General features: G+C 39.9%; 1 protein-coding gene across 1 annotated transcript; it reads left to right on the forward strand.

Moving 5' to 3' along the window:
- Positions 1-1,478: 1,478 nt before the first annotated feature.
- Positions 1,479-3,059, forward strand: LOC149194288 (NAC domain containing protein 50-like). Its single transcript, XM_089407618.1, has 4 exons — positions 1,479-1,497; positions 2,093-2,245; positions 2,416-2,595; positions 2,746-3,059. Exons 1-4 carry the CDS (start codon positions 1,479-1,481, stop codon positions 3,057-3,059), a joined length of 666 nt encoding a protein of 221 aa, XP_089263744.1.
- The last annotated feature ends 12,387 nt before the right edge of the window (positions 3,060-15,446 follow it).

Genomic DNA, 15,446 nt, shown 5'->3' on the forward strand with positions numbered 1-15,446 from the left:
ATTTATCGTACTCTGAACGAAAAAAATGAAACCACAATACTCATCGAAGGGTGTATTAAAAACTTGGAGACAATGTGATTTGGGCCGAGTCCCCAAACCCTAGGTTCCATATAGGAGGTTGTGCATGTTGAGTAAACTAAAGACAGACAATTCAGGAAATAAACTAAGCATTAAGAAATACGCCACTAGAATGGCAGTGCTCCGGCAAGGGAGACCGAGCCACTAAGGAATTCCTTACCGTTAGTTTAGGATGAACCGTGAGAGGGTTGTCAAATAATGAACGTATTTCCACCTACAGGCAGACAAATGGTGATTTGTCGTAACCCTAAGGTAACTTGAAAGAGTATCATTGCAAAGGAAATGCTCAGATGATTAAAATGAACCAACAACGACCTTTTAAATGGAATATCTCGGTGGTAATTAGACAGTACAGAACCTGCTGGTTTCAACATAGAACATGTATAATAGAACTCTGAACCTTGGAATAAACTTAAGTGCAAAATCATAAACAAGATAAGTATCACAGAGCCGTCACTAGAAAACAATAATACGACTGTTCATTACTTGAAAATTGATACAAAATTCAGAAGTCGAGTCTAAGAATCCATGCTGGAAACCATTATGGGCTCGGCTTTTGTTGAGTAGAAATTTAACGAAGGAAAAACTTAGTCCAGATACAAGTGCTCATATAAACTGGGAAGAAAAAATGTAAACCCAGATATACACCAGAACAATGTACAGAGACTTATTATAATTTACAAAGTAGATCTCAAAAGATGACCACATTAATACAATAGATTTCAACCAAGGAAACTTTTGCCTGAACATACAACAGCATAGCCAAGCCTCGGGCCAAGAGAGCCTATGGCTTCAAACTTTTATACCATCAAAAAGAGACCGTAGAGGAAATCTGTTCCAGGCACAGTAACAACCACCTCTGCAGCTAAAACCAAAAGAAAAGAGAAGCGTTTTACAATCCTTGAGATAACAGAACTGTGTAGAGTGAACTCTCCTCAGACAAGCCAAACCAGAGTTTTGGTGCTTACCCGGTATTCCACGATGGATGTGAGCAACCCAGTTAGCCGCGGCCATTCAACCATGCCAAACCGGCCTTCTCTGGCTGCAACCTCCATCTTCCATCCAGAAACATGTAAAACTAGAGGGAAGATTGTTAGGGTTTGGACGAAGTATTGTAAGCATAAAAACCGAATTTACAGAGACAGGAGAAAGTAAATTATATAAGGCACTTACAGAACAGCACATAAATTGCTTGGAAGTTAAGTAGACCAGCTCCGGCACTCGAACCCTGGTTACAAATACTGGTTCACACATAGGTTGAATGCGGCATGAAGCAGACAGAGTGAGAACGAGCATCCAAGCAGAATGGAGGTAATGAGCCATACCACCCAGATAAACAAACACAAAACCCCAGGTCAATGCTCGACCCTTAGATTCACCATCCGCAATCCTGACCGTTGATGGCTGGAGGAGCCCGAGGTACACGATCACCAATGGATGCCTGCTCTTGCCATGCCACCATGACGAAGCAGGGAATGTGTTATCACTCAAGAAAAATTTTAAATTGTTCACATCAGTTCAATTGTTTGCCAAAGGGTTGGTGTCAATTTTGGGTCTAGTCTTTTCATCTGGTTTTAGAGTCTAAATAGTTTGAATAGGAGTCTTGTTAAGAGTAATGTTGGTATGTATAAAGGGGTCAATTCTCTGTTTTAGTCTATCATTGGTCTCACATCTCACATGGATATCATATGTCCAAACTCATTTCAAAGCCAAAATTGTCTAGGTGATTTCGTAGCGCCTGTAATCATTTTAAAGTGGTTTTGCAGCACATAAATCCTTTTTAGCAGTTTCGCAGCGCAACATGTTTTAGGTGATTTCGTAGCGCATAATTCATATTTTGCACTGGCTGCGCTACGAAATTGGGATTTGTTCGAATCCATAGCCATTCTTTCACAGCTGCCATATCCATCAAAATCCATCAACAGTTGTCAGCCTATACACTTCGTCTATCATATCCGACCGCTTATCCTCATCATTAGATCGTTAGGTGTTGTGGTACTGACACATGTTGCAGTTGTTGCTGAGAAGGAGATAAAGGGTTCTGTTTACTATCTGAATGCATTTAATGGAAAGTTGCTTGCTGGCATCAATCAAAAGAGCAATGCAATAACTGTATCAGGCTTGCGTGCCTCAGGATACAGTTATCTTGACACGAATAGTCCAGTGGGTTCGATTATCTGTTTTATTTCAATGTGGTATTCTGACCTGTTCATGAAACACAATTAGAAGAACAAATCAGTTGATGTTGTTGGGCGCTAGGGCCTTTATAACAGGTGAAAATGTGAGCGGTTCCTTGTCATGGGCAATGAGCAGTAGAGACATTGTTTTGATTTTCAGCTTTGAAGATCCAGATGGAGAACAGTTCTCAGCCACCTGGATTCTGCTTTCACCCGACGGGTGAAGAATTGTTCACCTACTATCTGAAAAGAAAAGTATATGGGTGCCCTCAACCTTGCAGTGTCATTTCAGAGGTCAATCCATACGACTGCGAACCATGGGATTTGCCTGACAACTCATGTCTGAAAGGAAGAAATTTGAAAGGGTTATTTTTTTTTTCAAGCCCCAAAAAGGCGGAATACCCTATTGGACCAAGGAAAGTTCGAGCGACCAAGCTGGGTTACTGAAAGGTCACTCGAAAAAACCGAACTATTGTTGCATCCTCTGAAGTTCTAGGGATTAAGAAGACTTTAGTTTTCTACAGAGGGCGTGTTCGCCATGGAGAAAGAACCAATTGGCAGATGCATGAGTACATTCTTGATTATTGCAACGATAGCAATTCAAATACTGTGCAGCAATCATATGTACTTTGTAAAGTCTTTGAGAAAAACATTAGCAGAAGATGTAAACGCTGTTCTGCTTCATCCTCTCAAGTGAACAAAACTGAATACCCTGATGGAGAACATGGTGAAATGGTTTCGTTGAATATACAGAATGTCACTCGAGCTACAAATGACTTCAATATTACACCAAATGGCTTCTAGGGCAGGGTTCAGTTCTGAATGATGTTCTTGCTCTTAGAGGGCATTCAGAGGTCCCTGATAATGATAAGGAAGAAAATGGACCAATAGAACAAGCTGCTTTCGCCAATCAGCCTCAGCAGTTTGTAGGTAACAAAGATCCGTTCTCAGAAGGTGCATGCTTCGATTTTATCAGTAAGGGTAAATGTGAAAGAGGTGCAGAGTGCAAGTTTCGCCATAGTTCAGATGATGGTTGTTCCCATACCTTTGTCCAAATCACCAGCTGTGTGAAGTAAATTTTTAAAGGCAGGGAAGAAGTTAGGATTTCAGTTTGATGTGATTAGACCTGGAGAGAATGATATTGATGTCAGAATGTCATTGAAGAAAGTATTATATGGAGGAATGTGCTATTTCTTTGTGGAGCCCCCAGAGGGAACTATATTAGCACATCCCCTTGCACCTGAAGAGAAGATGCCTATACAATTTTCACGTGAGGTACTAGCCAGATTCATACAGTTATATTTGGAACAGTGAATGGTGTTATTGGTGTCATTGCATCTTTTCCTCAGGAGAAATATCTGTTTCTTGAAAAGTTGCAAGCAAATCTTGTCAAAATGATCAAGGGAGTAAGGTGCTTAAGCCATGAACAGTGACGATCATTTAGCTATGAAAGGAAGACTGTGTTTTTGAAATTACACAGCAGTTTCGTAGCGCGCTACGAAACTGCTGTAGCTGCATGTTACAATTCAGTTGATCAATTATGATTGACAAAGCGGCAAATCTTTTTGAAAGGTTTTGTCATCACACAGGTACATGAAAACGGTGGATAGCACATCAAGGACGTGGCAGTCTGCTCTATTTTGGGTAATTAAAGGATAAAGGACATGCTTCTTTGGATTCGAACATTTTGAGGTAAACCAAAGACCAGTAAAACAGGGATAATTTCCTATGTTTCAGGACAATGGAAAACGTGTGATATTGAAGAGAAACATAAAGCATTAAAGGTCCATCACAGCCACCGCCAAAGGGAACCAGATGTCAGAGAACGAACATGATTGTAGACCAAGGCTGTTGTAGAGTTAGAGTCATAGTTGATTTAGATCTCTAAAAACTCCAGTCAACACTTTGTTGTATTTATTAAGTAGTTAGAGTTTAAGAGTTGTCAGTAATAGAAGTAGTTTTCGAATTCCCCTCATGATGGAGGAGGAATCTCGATCAGTTAGAATAAGAGCTCTATATATAGCTGAAACAACAATGTAATCAGGGTTGGAAATTTTATGCAAAAGCTTGTATTTGGCCTATGTAAGACTCATTTTCAGTAATACATGCTTGACTTTACTTCTCAGGATTCATGAAGGATTTTTTATGTTCAGAATATGTGATGTTGTCCTTTCCTTAATTCTTACAGTGGTATGGATGTATAATCACTCAGAATTCACTGAATGTGCTCTGACTTCCTGTATACATTTATAAACTGTGTGGTCCCATATGAGTTTATGTTCTGAATGTTTAAATGCTGAATGCCCTGACTTCCGTGTAAGGTTGAGTTCATTGTTATATTGAGGTGTTGTTGACTCCATAAGCCCAATGGATAGTTGTTTAATGTGTTTCCACCATTCATATTTTTCACAGTTGTTCTATAAGAGTTAGCCATCTTATCTTTAATCAAAATCATTAATCCATCAAGAGAGAGCCCTCTCAGGTTGAGGAGGATAAGCCTCAGTCTAAAGTAGGTTTGAAATAGTTACTTAGAGTCAACCTGACCAGCAGCCTATCAGGGCCTGATTTTGAGATAACATTTTGGTGCGTCTGCCGGGAGTCTGAAGATTATTCATTCCCGAAATCAAGAGACTGAACTTCTGAAGGTAGCAGGAGCTCAGAAATCTTTTTGAGGCTGCAAATCTACCTTGGCGACTCCATTGTTAAATAATTCGAAATTCATAGATTCATGGTGATTCCACTGGAGTTATGAAGGACCCAGATGCTACCATTCTTATTTCAAGGTATGCATGCATAAATTTGTCAGGAATTCATGGTTTCCCAAATCATTTTCCCAAGGATGCATATTTTCTAAGGAATGGTCCAAAATTCAATGGAGAAGATTTGAGTTTAACTTTGAAGCATATATCAGATTTTTGTGATTTTACAGAGCTTCTTAGAGTTAAACATGAGGATGTTTGCATTATGTTGTTCTATGATTCATTTCAAGGGAAATGTAAACAATGGATTGAAAGCTTTCCTACCAAATCCATTAAGTCATTTGAAGACTTTTGGCTTATGTTTTTGGAGGAATGGATGGATAGATCAGATGCGGTGGAAAACTCTCCTTCAATTCAAGGTTTCAAACAGTGGAATGATCATCATATTAATGAAGAAATAGTTGAAAATTTTTCTTTGTCCTTGTCTTCTTATCTAAAATCATTTGACTGCAAGGCAGAGGATAAGATGAAATTTTTGGATGAATTTGCCAAAGACATTGAGAAAGATATTGAACGTTTACAAGGTCAAATTCAACCATATAGTCTTCGTGGTTGTGATCATTCTTTTCAAAATATTTTTATGGCAGCACATAAGGAGAGAGTGTTGCTTCCTTTCTCTTTCACGATTGAGGAAGAGTACAATGTTGTTGAAGATCAGTTTTCACAACCAGAAAGTTACAAGAATCATCAAGCTGATCATGTATTCTGGGATCCTATAGCCAAATATATGGAAGAGTTTTACTCTCCAGTGTTTTAGTTTTTCTATGAAGATCAGAGGCAATTTCAGTGGTAGTGGTCATCACAATATCATAGTGGCTCTGAACTTCGATGCAGTCAAAGAAATCAAACATCAGATAAGACAAATGATTGGCTACATTGGAAATTTCACATTGATTGAGCTAAAAGAAGTTTGAAATTGATAGGGTAGGTAGGTAGGAAAATGCAAATAAGCTCAAGGTTGACTGAGCAATTTTTTTTTTCAGTAGATATAGATTTCTTTCTCCTACAGTGATCATCAAGCTTAAGCCCGAGGTGAAGGCCCAAGAAGCTGGAAAGGGATGTTTGTCAAGCAAATTTCCATTTGTCATAAAAAAAAAAATAAAGCACTGGACCTGCGAGTTCTTAGTGTACTATAGGAGCACACTATCCCAAGTGGAGCCACTGTTATCACTCAAGAAAAATTTTAAATTGTTCACATTAGTTCAATTGTTTGCCAAAGGGTTGGTGTCAATTTTGGGTCTAGTCTTTTCATCTGGTTTTAGAGTCTAAATAGTTTGAATAGGAGTCTTGTTAAGAGTATTGTTGGTATGTATAAAGGGGTCAATTCTCTGTTTTAGTCTATCATTGGTCTCACATCTCACATGGATATCATATGTCCAAACTCATTTCAAAGCCGAAATTGTCTAGGTGATTTCGTAGCGCCTGTAATCATTTTAAAGTGGTTTTGCAGCACATAAATCCTTTTTAGCAGTTTCGCAGCGCAACATGTTTTAGGTGATTTCGTAGTGCATAATTCATATTTTGCACTGGCTGCGCTACGAAATTGGGATTTGTTCGAATCCATAGCCATTCTTTCACAGCTGTCATATCCATCAAAATCCATCAACAGTTGTCAGCCTATACACTTCGTCTATCATATCCGACCACTTATCCTCATCATTAGATCGTTAGGTGTTGTGGTACTGACACATGTTGCAGTTGTTGCTGAGAAGGAGACAAAGGGTTCTGTTTACTATCTGAATGCATTTAATGGAAAGTTGCTTGCTGGCATCAATCAAAAGAGCAATGCAATAACTGCATCAGGCTTGCGTGCCTTAGGATACAGTTATCTTGACACGAATAGTCCAGTGGGTTCGATTATCTGTTTTATTTCAATGTGGTATTCTGACCTGTTCATGAAACACAATTAGAAGAACAAACCAGTTGATGTTGTTGGGCGCTAGGGCCTTTATAACAGGTGAAAATGTGAGCGGTTCCTTGTCATGGGCAGTGAGCTGCTGCCGAAATTGCATTTAAAAAGGAGCAGCAGTAGAGACATTGTTTTGATTTTCAGCTTTGAAGATCCAAATGGAGAACAGTTCTCAGCCACCTGGATTCTGCTTTCACCCGACGAGTGAAGAATTGTTCACCCACTATTTGAAAAGAAAAGTATATGGGCGCCCTCAACCTTGCAGTGTCATTTCAGAGGTCAATCCATACGACTGCGAACCATGGGATTTGCCTGACAACTCATGTCTGAAAAGACGAAATTTGAAAGGGTTAATTTTTTTTTCAAGCCACAAAAAGGCGGAATACCCTATTGGACCAAGGAAAGTTCGAGCGACCAATCTGGGTTACTGAAAGGTCACTCGAAAAAACTGAACTATTGTTGCATCCTCTGAAGTTCTAGGGATTAAGAAGACTTTAGTTTTCTACAGAGGGCATGTTTGCCATGGAGAAAGAACCAATTGGCAGATGCATGAGTACATTCTTGATTATTGCAACGATAGCAATTCAAATACTGTGCAGCAATCATATGTACTTTGTAAAGTCTTTGAGAAAAACATTAGCAGAAGATGTAAACGCTATTCTGCTTCATCCTCTCAAGTGAACAAAACTGAATACCCTGATGGAGAACATGGTGAAATGGTTTCGTTGAATATACAGAATGTCACTCAAGCTACAAATGACTTCAATATTACACCAAATGGCTTCTAGGGCAGGGTTCAGTTCTGAATGATGTTCTTGCTCTTAGAGGGCATTCAGAGGTCCCTGATAATGATAAAGAAGAAAATGGACCAATAGAACAAGCTGCTTTCGCCAATCAGCCTCAGCAGTTTGTAGGTAACAAAGATCCGTTCTCAGAAGGTGCATGCTTCGATTTTATCAGTAAGGGTAAATGTGAAAGAGGTGCAGAGTGCAAGTTTCGCCATAGTTCAGATGATGGTTGTTCCCATACCTTTGTCCAAAGAACCAGCTGTGTGAAGTAAATTTTTAAAGGCAGGGAAGAAGTTAGGATTTGAGTTTGATGTGATTAGACCTGGAGAGAATGATATTGATGTCAGAATGTCATTGAAGAAAGTATTATATGGAGGAATGTGCTATTTCTTTGTGGAGCCCCCAGAGGGAACAATATTAGCACATCCCCTTGCACCTGAAGAGAAGATGCCTATACAATTTGCACGTGAGGTACTAGCCAGATTCATACAGTTATATTTGGAACAGTGAATGGTGTTATTGGTGTCATTGCATCTTTTCCTTAGGAGAAATATCTGTTTCTTGAAAAGTTGCAAGCAAATCTTGTCAAAATGATCAAGGGAGTAAGGTGCTTAAGCCATGAACAGTGACGATCATTTAGCTATGAAAGGAAGACTGTGTTTTCGAAATTACACAGCAGTTTCGTAGCGCGCTACGAAACTGCTGTAGCTACATGTTACAATTCAGTTGATCAATTATGATTGACAAAGCGACAAATCTTTTTGAAAGGTTTTGTCATCACACAGGTACATGAAAATGGTGGACAACACATCAAGGACGTGGCAGTCTGCTCTATTTTGGGTAATTAAAGGATAAAGGACATGCTTCTTTGGATTCGAACATTTTGAGGTAAACCAAAGACTAGTAAAACAGGGATAATTTCCTATGTTTCAGGACAATGGAAAACGTGTGATATTGAAGAGCAACATAAAGCATTAAAGGTCCATCACAGCCACCGCCAAAGGGAACTAGATGTCAGAGAACGAAAATGTTTGTAGACCAAGGCTGTTATAGAGTTAGAGTCATAGTCGATTTAGATCTCTAAGAACTCCAGTCAACACTTTGTTGTATTTATTAAGTAGTTAGAGTTTAAGAGTTGTCAGTAATAGAAGTAGTTTTTGAATTCCCCTCATGATGGAGGAGGAATCTTGATCAGTTAGAATAAGAGCTCTATATATAGCTGAAACAACAATGTAATCAAGGTTGGAAATTTTATGCAAAAGCTTGTATTTGGCCTATGTAAGACTCATTTTCAGTAATACATGCTTGACTTTACTTCTCAGGATTCGTGAAGGATTTTTTATGTTCAGAATATGTGATGTTGTCCTTTCCTTAATTCTTACAGTGGTATGGATGTATAATCACTCAGAATTCACTGAATGTGCTCTGACTTCCTGTATACATTTATAAACTGTGTGGTCCCATACGAGTTTATGTTCTGAATGTTTAAATGCTGAATGCCCTGACTTCCATGTAAGGTTGAGTTCATTGTTATATTGAGGTGTTGTTGACTCCATAAGCCCAATGGATAGTTGTTTAATGTGTTTCCACCATTCATATTTTTCACAGTTGTTCTATAAGAGTTAGCCATCTTATCTTTAATCAAAATCATTAATCCATCAAGAGAGAGCCCTCTTAGGTTGAGGAGGCTAAGCCTCAGCCTAAAGTAGGTTTGAAATAGTTACTTAGAGTCAACTTGACCAGCAGCCTATCAGGGCCTGATTTTGAGATAACAGAATGAATGACGGGCCAGGTGAAAAGTGCAAGTGGATCCGGCTGTTGGTGGAGTACCAGCATACAGGGATGATGGTACCATAAAATAAATGAGAGGGACAGTCCAAGCAGCGGAGAAATAAATGCATAAGTCAGACTTACTGCCGGAAAGGTTTTTTTCCGACTGCCTGTTCTGGCAGCTTGAAAACAAGAATTATAATATGAATATTTTACATAGTACCATTACATTAACACATAGGTCGAGAAATCTCATTGTAAGATTAATAGGTAAAAAAAAAAAAAATTATGACATATCATAGTGAAGGGAGATGTGAAAAGTGGTATCAGAGCAAGGTTACAAACACTGTGGCCTTTGGGAAAAACTGAAAGCTGAAAATTGAAAAAACTGGAAACTTATAGATAAACAGAGTGTATACAATTATTTCCATTTTTGTTGAGCAATTTAAAGAAGAATAGGTAGTGCACTGACCCTTTTGTTTTGTGATTTGTTGTTTCCTGACACTTTTCTTATGTTAAGTACAGAAAACAGAGTACCGCCAGCATGCGAAGAACAGATAGTGCATCACGCAGGTTTGTGGGGGGTCAGGGACCTGCAATTGGTCCTGAGAACAATCCCGAGCTATGGGTACATCTCGAAGAGGAGGCTCACAATACCAACCAGGCCATTCTGGAGATAGTACAGGAGTTAAAAAACGAGATGGCCCAGTTACGGGAGGATAACGCGAGGTTAACTATGGAACAGGAGAGGATTATAAAGAGCCTGTTTGATAGACAGAATCAGCAGCCAGCGAACCCGAGTGCAGAGCAACAGAGGATGTCAGATGAGCAGAATCATCACACGGAGTTTGAAGAGTCCAAAGGAAGGGAAGAACGATCCGATAATGCATCTAAACAACATACATCAAAGAGGCAACAGATAGAGTTGCAAGGAGAATTTCGTAAGATCAAACCGCCGCACTTTGATGGAGAACAGGAGGAAGCAGCTGAGGCGTGGTTGATAAATATGAACAAATACTTCCAGCTATATGAATACGATCATAACCTGAAGGCACGATTGGCCATCTTCCAATTACAGGGAAAAGCGACCCTGTGGTGGGAAGAAGTTAAGATTGTAAGAGGAGTAAGCGAGCATAACATAACCTGGGAGAAATTTCGAAGGTACTTTAAGGAAAGATACCTGACCGAGCATTTTTATGATGAAGAGGCAAGAGAGTTCCATGACTTGCATCTGGGACATCAAACCATGACGAATTTATCACTCGTTTTACTTCCCTGCTTTGTTATGTGCCTTACATTAGAGAAGAGAAAGCTAAAGTGTAGAGGTTCGTTAGTAGTTTACCATTGAATATGTGGGAAAGGATTGAATTTGACAATCCAAAGACAATGGATGAAGCAATTCGTAAAGCCAGAATTTGTTATCAACAAAGTAAACAGAAGGGGGAAATTCTCGGTAAAAGATGGAATGACAAGAGAAGTAATAAGCTGGTTGGAAACAGTAATGGAAATTGTGGTAGCAGTAACAAGGGATTTAGCAAGGGGCAAAGCAACAGAAATATGCAGAGAAATGCGCTCAGGCGCAAGCCAACCACTGAATCCAGAACTGGCAAGAAAACTGTAAAGTTGGACAACGAAGGGGCAGCAAGGCCTCTTGTGCAATGTTGGGGTTGTGGTGGGCCTCACTACGTTAAAAACTGTCCTCAATGAAAAGGGACTGAACAAGTTTCCCAGATTCAGGAAGCATCGACAGTTGGCGATGTAGGACGAAGTTTACCACGGATTAATGTGGCCTTGGAGGATTGTCAGGCGGAGTACCAACTGACCATGGTGGAATTCGAAGGTAAAATTTCAGATCTTACTGTAACTGTTTTAATTGATCCTGGAGCCATATTAAGTTATATTAGTCCTAAGGTTGTACAACATTGTAAACTGCAATCTGTTAAATTCAAGAACCCGTGGTTAGTACAGCTGGCTACAGGAGCCAAGAGATGAGTACTTGCAAAAGTCAATAACTGCTCTTTAAAGATAGCAGGACAGCAAGTGATGGCAGATTTAAATGTTCTTCCCCTTGGTTCCTATGATGTCCTAATCGATATGGATTGGTTAGAAAAACATTGGTCCTTAATCAATTGTAAAACAAAGACTATTTATTATAGAGACGAGCTTGGAGCAAGGCAAGAAATGCAAGGGATTAAGCGGCCCGTACAGGTTCGACCGATAATCGCCTCTCAGTTAGTAAGATACATAAGGAAGGGGTGTCAGATCTATGCCATCCAAGTAGGCTATGCTAACTTGAAAGATAGAACAGCTACATTGGATAACATTCCTGTAATACAAGAATTTGCGGATGTGTTTCCGGAGGAGATTCCCGGACTGCCACCAAAGAGGAATATAGACTTTACCATTGAGTTGGTGCCTGGGGCGGCCCCGATATCCCGATCACCCTACCGAATGAGTACACCCGAGATGACAGAGTTAAAAATGCAACTACAGGAGCTGTGAGACAAAAACTATATTCGTCCCAGTGTGTCTCCTTGGGGAGCTCCGGTTTTGTTCGTTAAGAAAAAGGACAGGACCCTTCGCATGTGCATAGACTATCGTCAGTTGAACAAACTGACAATGAAGAATAAGTATCCTCTACCCCGAATTGATGAACTCTTTGACCAAGTGAAAGGTGCAACAGTTTTCTCCAAGATCGACTTGCGATCAGGGTATCACCAAATCAGGATTAAGGAAGAAGACATCGCTAAGACAGCCTTTAGAACAAGGTATGGTCATTATGAATTTGTGGTGCTACCCTTTGGATTAACTAACGCCCCCACAACGTTTATGTGCTTAATGAACAAGATATTTCATCAATATTTGGACAGATTTGTGCTAATATTTATTGATGATATACAAATATATTCCCGCACCTCGGAAGAGCATAAAGAGCACCTCAGATTAGTGCTTCAATCCCTCCGAGAACATCAACTATATGCCAAGTTTAGCAAGTGCGACTTCTTCAAGGAAGAAATATAGTATTTGGGCCATATAATCATGAAGGAAGGGATCGAAGTAGATCCCCAAAATATAAGGACCATAATGGAGTGGCTCGTACCGAAGGATGTAGCTGACATTAGATCCTCCATGGGATTAGCCGGGTATTATAGACGATTTGTAGAAGGATTCTCAAGAGTAGCGTACGCTATCACTTCCTTATAGAAAAAGGGGAGAGCTTTCAAATGGACCTCAGAATGCCAAAATTGTTTTGAGCAGCTTAAGGATCTGCTCACCACCGCACCCATTCTGAGCATAGCTGATCCTAATAAGGACTATGTGGTGTGCACTGATGCAAGCAAGGAAGGTGTAGGAGGCGTGTTGATGCAAGAAGGGAAGGTAATTGCTTACGAGTCAAGAAAACTAAAAGAACATGAGCAGAAATATTCCGCGCATGACTTAGAATTGGCAGCCGTCATACATGCCTTGAAGATGTGGCGACATTACCTTATGGAAAGGAAATTTTTATTGTTAACAGACCACCACAGCCTGACCAATTATTTTAGCCAGCCCACTTTAAATGCTAGGCAAGCCCGGTGGGTGGATTTCCTAAGTGGTTTTGACTTTGAAATCAAACATTTGAAAGGGAAAGAGAACTGGGTGGTGGACGCATTAAGTCGAAAATTACAGTGCTTATATGAAATTTCATGTAGCAAATGGAAAAGCCCCTTCAAGGAGATGATTAAAAAAACAACAGAGCTAGATGTTGTATACCAGCAGATAAAACAACAAGTACAGCAGCCTACCGGCAAGGAAAATCAGCAAGATTATGGGGTGGATAATGCTGGAATGTTGTATTACAAGAAGAGGCTATATGTGCCCAATCAGAACAACGTTAAGAATATGATTTTAGATGAATTTCATATCAGTCACTATGCTGGACACCCAGGATATCAGAAAATGATCACCGCCCTCTAAAAAGAATATTATTGGCCGGGTATGAAGAGAGATGTGACGGAGTACTTGGCATGTTGTTTAGAATGTCAACAAATAAAGGCCGAACATCAACACCCTGCAGGGTTATTGCACCCATTACCCATTCCGGAATGGAAGTGGGAAACCATTTCTATGGACTTTATAACGGGTTTACCCAAGACAAGTAAAAATAATGACTCCATCATGGTGGTGGTGGACAAATTAAGTAAATCAACACATTTTATACCCGTGCAGTCCACTTATAAAGCAGTGCAGATTGCCCATATTTTTATGCAGAACATATTTAAGTTGCATGGGCTACCAAAAACAATAATTTCCGACCGTGATGTTAAATTTACATCGGTCTTCTGGAAAACATTGTTTACAGAACTAGGAACTCAGCTGAACTTTAGTACAACTTATCACCCTCAGACTGACGGACAAATAGAACGGGTGAACTAGGTGGTAGAAGACATGTTAAGGGCATATTTCATGCAGCATCCGACCAAATGGGAAGATTACTTGCACTTGGTCGAGTTTGCATATAATAACGGTTACCATACATCCTTGCAAATGAGCCCATTTGAAGTACTGTATGGGCGGAAGTGTCGCACACCCTCAAGTTGGGGTGGACCAGAAGACAAATTGATGTTAGGTCCTGAAATGCTTAAAGAGATGGAGGACATGGTTAAGAAGGTACGAACCAATTTAAAAGCAGCCCAGGACAGGAAAAAGAGCTTTGTGGACCGGAAAAGAAGGTTCAAGGAGTACCAAGTTGGTGACCATGTGTATGTAAGAATACGTGCAAAAAAGAGCATGCTATAATGGAACGATTGCACTAAGTTGGCACCTCGATTTTGTGGACCATTTCAAATCTTAGCAAGAAATGGGCCAGTGGCTTACCAGCTCGCCCTGCTAAGTCAGATACGAGTCCACTATGTTTTCCATGTTTCTATGTTGAAAAAATATGTTTATGATCCTAAACATGTTATCATATGACAGGATATACAGGTGAGAAGTATTTCTGGTACATCAGTCTAAGTTTTTTACCTTTAAAAGAAAACTGATTGAGGATGTTGCATGTTGCAGTTTGAATCGGAAGGAGAAATCTTGGTCGAACCACTGAACATCCTCGACCGGAGAGAAGTCATGCTGCGGAAGCGAGCTATTACCCAAGTTAAAGTGCAGTGGTAGCACTTTGGGCCTGATGAGGCCACCTGGGAAGATGAAGAGCTTATGAAACAAGCTTACCCAGGGCTATTCAGGGACGAAAGACATCGGGACGATGTCGAATTTCAGGAGGGGGAGATGTGCTGCCCCCGAAAAATGTAAATATTTGATTGTTACTGTGGTAAAAGACAGAACTAAATATGACATTGTTAGTTGTTTGAAATAGAATGGTTTGGTTGTTATTTGTTTTTAAAAGAATATAAAGAAATGTTCTTGGAATAATAATTTAAAAAAAAAAACTTCTGAGGAGGAAGTTGGAAAAAGGACAGTTGCTAAGATTGCAACCCTAAATGCCTCCCCTAACTGAAAAGGTTTCTGAAGAAAAGGAAGTGGGGAGAGGCAAAAATCTGCGATGTAGGGACAGTCAGAGAAAAAGGAAAAAAGGCTAAGTCTGGTGATGACCAAATAGCCAAGCACATTGTGCAAACGCTCTTGCTGAGGATGTTGGTCCTGCAAGACAGTTAGGGAGGAGATTCTGGTCTTGAAAGACGAATCTCGTGGTTGGGTGGACAAGGAACTACAACGTACCAGGTGAACCTCCGAGGAGTCCTTACCGCTGGAAAGACCAGGTAAGTAACGCAAATCACCTGAGTAATCTATTAATTATTCTTTCTGCAAACTGTTCAGAAGTGAGAAGTAAAGCTACAGTTTATTTCTCTGTATTTAGTAGGGTATTGTAGGGAAAAATGTGCTCTCTTTCTTATTTGTTAATACCAGGTGAGATGTTAGGGAATATAGCTTGGTAGTAGTGACCCTAGAAAAAAAAGAAAAATTAGGGGTA

This window comes from Pinus tabuliformis, chromosome 2_2 (assembly GCF_031772625.1).
Source record: "Pinus tabuliformis cultivar Carrire ecotype Pingquan chromosome 2_2, CPIR1, whole genome shotgun sequence".
In the NCBI taxonomy this organism is placed as follows: domain Eukaryota; kingdom Viridiplantae; phylum Streptophyta; class Pinopsida; order Pinales; family Pinaceae; genus Pinus; species Pinus tabuliformis.

Excerpts from the sequence above, each read along its gene's own strand:
- LOC149194288 (XM_089407618.1), top strand. Across the intron at positions 2,246-2,415 it reads TGACACGAATAGTCCAGTGG|CTTTGAAGATCCAGATGGAG; the intron begins GTTCGATTATCT and ends TTTGATTTTCAG. Across the intron at positions 2,596-2,745 it reads GGATTTGCCTGACAACTCAT|TTCTAGGGATTAAGAAGACT; the intron begins GTCTGAAAGGAA and ends CATCCTCTGAAG.